The sequence below is a fragment of the Aegilops tauschii genome, chromosome 7, assembly GCF_002575655.3.
Source record: "Aegilops tauschii subsp. strangulata cultivar AL8/78 chromosome 7, Aet v6.0, whole genome shotgun sequence".
Taxonomy (NCBI): domain Eukaryota; kingdom Viridiplantae; phylum Streptophyta; class Magnoliopsida; order Poales; family Poaceae; genus Aegilops; species Aegilops tauschii.
The window spans coordinates 274,840,202-274,842,114 of NC_053041.3; the positions used below are offsets into that span (position 1 = coordinate 274,840,202).

Below are 1,913 nucleotides of genomic sequence, written 5' to 3' on the forward strand. Positions count from 1 at the left end.
GAATAGACCACGAAGACCTACATGACCTTCTAAACAAATCCTCTTGGCCCCATGAATTTCAACGGAGGTGAGCCCCAGCTTTTAATCCTGGTCCAATTAATCTTCTTCACATCAGCTTTTATCTACTCCTAGAACTCTCGCGTTAATTTTTGTACGTGTAGCATTGTCCGCTGCTCCAGTGAGAGAGAGCGGCAATTTACAAGTTAGGACACATTTCCACATGACATTTGCAAATTCTACGCAACATTTCCAAATTGAGTCGGATCAGTTCGAGATGGTGAATCGTTACACAGACAGCTAAGTAACTGTTGCGAGCTAATGGCTATTACACAGTACACTCGGGGAACCCGTGGATCGAGTGGAGCAAGCATCAGCTGCTCGCATGGTACTGAAGCAGCAGCAGCTAGCTAGCTCAGCCGAGGGAGGGCGAGCGGCATGTCGGTGCTCGCCATCCTGCCAGATCCGGCGAGCGACAGCCTGCCGGGGAACACATCGACGTGGCCAAACGCGTCGGTGCCTGGCGGGCACTCGAGCGCGGCCTCCAGGGTGCGGTGGTGCACGCCGCACGCGTCGACGGCGTACCCGCCCTTGTGGTCGTGCCCCGCGAGGCACGCCGCGACGCATCCGTGCCGGTGCACCACTGCCAGCGCCTCCTCGTAGTTCCACATAAGCCCCGCAGGGGACGCCGCGCCGGGGTGGAGCGGCAGGTGGCTGCACACCACCACGGTCTCCCCGCGCCGCGACGCGTCCTGCAGGACGCCGTCCAGCCACCGCAGCTGCTCCTCGCCCACGCCGCCGTTGAACATCACGAACCGCCGGTCCTCCCCTGCCAGCCCGGTCGGGCTGTTTTTATCCGAGTTCGGGTTCCTCTCCTCCAGGAACCTCCTGGCCGCCGCCGCCACAGGGTGGTCGCGCGGCCAGCCGACGGCACTGAAGTCGTACGCGTCCAGGACCACGAACCTGTACCCCGGCCACGGCGAGAAGTCGTAGTAGGCGCGCCCAGGCATCCGCAGCACGGACACCAGCTCGCTCCTTGGGAGGTTGTACAGGCAGTGGTTGCCGAGCATGTGGTACGCCGGGCCGCCGTGGAACCGGTCGAACTCTGCCACCACGGCCTGCACGGCGGAGAGCGACCGGTCCTTGGGGCAGAACCCGTCGACGATGTCGCCAAAGTTGACGCAGAACTTGACGCCGGCCTTGTGGCTGTTCCAGCTGCGGACCGCCCTCTGGAGCACGGTGATGCTGTGGCGATAGTACCGAGGCACGCCGAGGAAGGAGCGGCCGTCCGGTATGTCGGCGTACTGGACGTCGGCGATGACGCCGAAGGTGAAGAGGGGCTCCCTGGCCACCGAAGCCCGGACCACCCCGACCCCGCCCGGGTGAGCTAGCATGGATGCGGCTGGCCGGCGCCGTCGAACACGCCGGAATCAATCAATCAATTGCTGCCCAGCGGCGAAAGGGACACGAAGACGATATCTTAATTAGGTGCAAACTGCTTTTGTTTCAAGTAAAGTTAACACATTGGGTATAAGCAGTTTACCGACGTGGCGGTTGCCGCCGGCAGCAGTTCGTCCTCTCCTCTCCGGCGAACCTCGCGACTTCTCTTCTCCGGAGCACCGGACTGCGCGGTGCGAGGAGATGGATGATATCATCACGTGGCACAAGCAAGTGGACGGTGGTCCGCTCCACACGTGGTGCCATCTTGTCCAAGGAATCATATTCATATCGCCGGTTAAATTTTGAGAGCTACTAGCCAACCGTATGCCGGCTGCCAATAGGATATAGTAGGTGGCTCATCGATATTTCATTTAAGTTTCCGCCTCCAATATGCTCGTGGAGTAAACAAAGTAGGCTTCACACACGGTTTACAGTAAAAGGCAAATCAGAAGAGCTGTTGGGCCTGCTAACGTACA

At 59.7% G+C, this 1,913-nt stretch overlaps 1 protein-coding gene across 1 annotated transcript; it reads right to left on the reverse strand.

Moving 5' to 3' along the window:
* Window positions 1–221: 221 nt before the first annotated feature.
* Window positions 222–1,712, reverse strand: LOC109782101 (manganese-dependent ADP-ribose/CDP-alcohol diphosphatase). Its single transcript, XM_020340688.4, has 2 exons — window positions 1,541–1,712; window positions 222–1,442 (listed from the first exon to the last, which is right to left on the reverse strand). Exon 2 carries the CDS (start codon window positions 1,389–1,391, stop codon window positions 408–410), a length of 984 nt encoding a protein of 327 aa, XP_020196277.1. The 5' UTR covers window positions 1,392–1,442; window positions 1,541–1,712; the 3' UTR covers window positions 222–407.
* Between the last annotated feature and the right edge of the window lie 201 nt (window positions 1,713–1,913).

What these genes read in the sequence shown, in the direction of transcription:
- LOC109782101 (XM_020340688.4), bottom strand. Translation starts at nt 1,391, where the DNA reads ATGCTAGCTCACCCGGGCGGGGTCGGGGTGGTCCGGGCTTCGGTGGCC.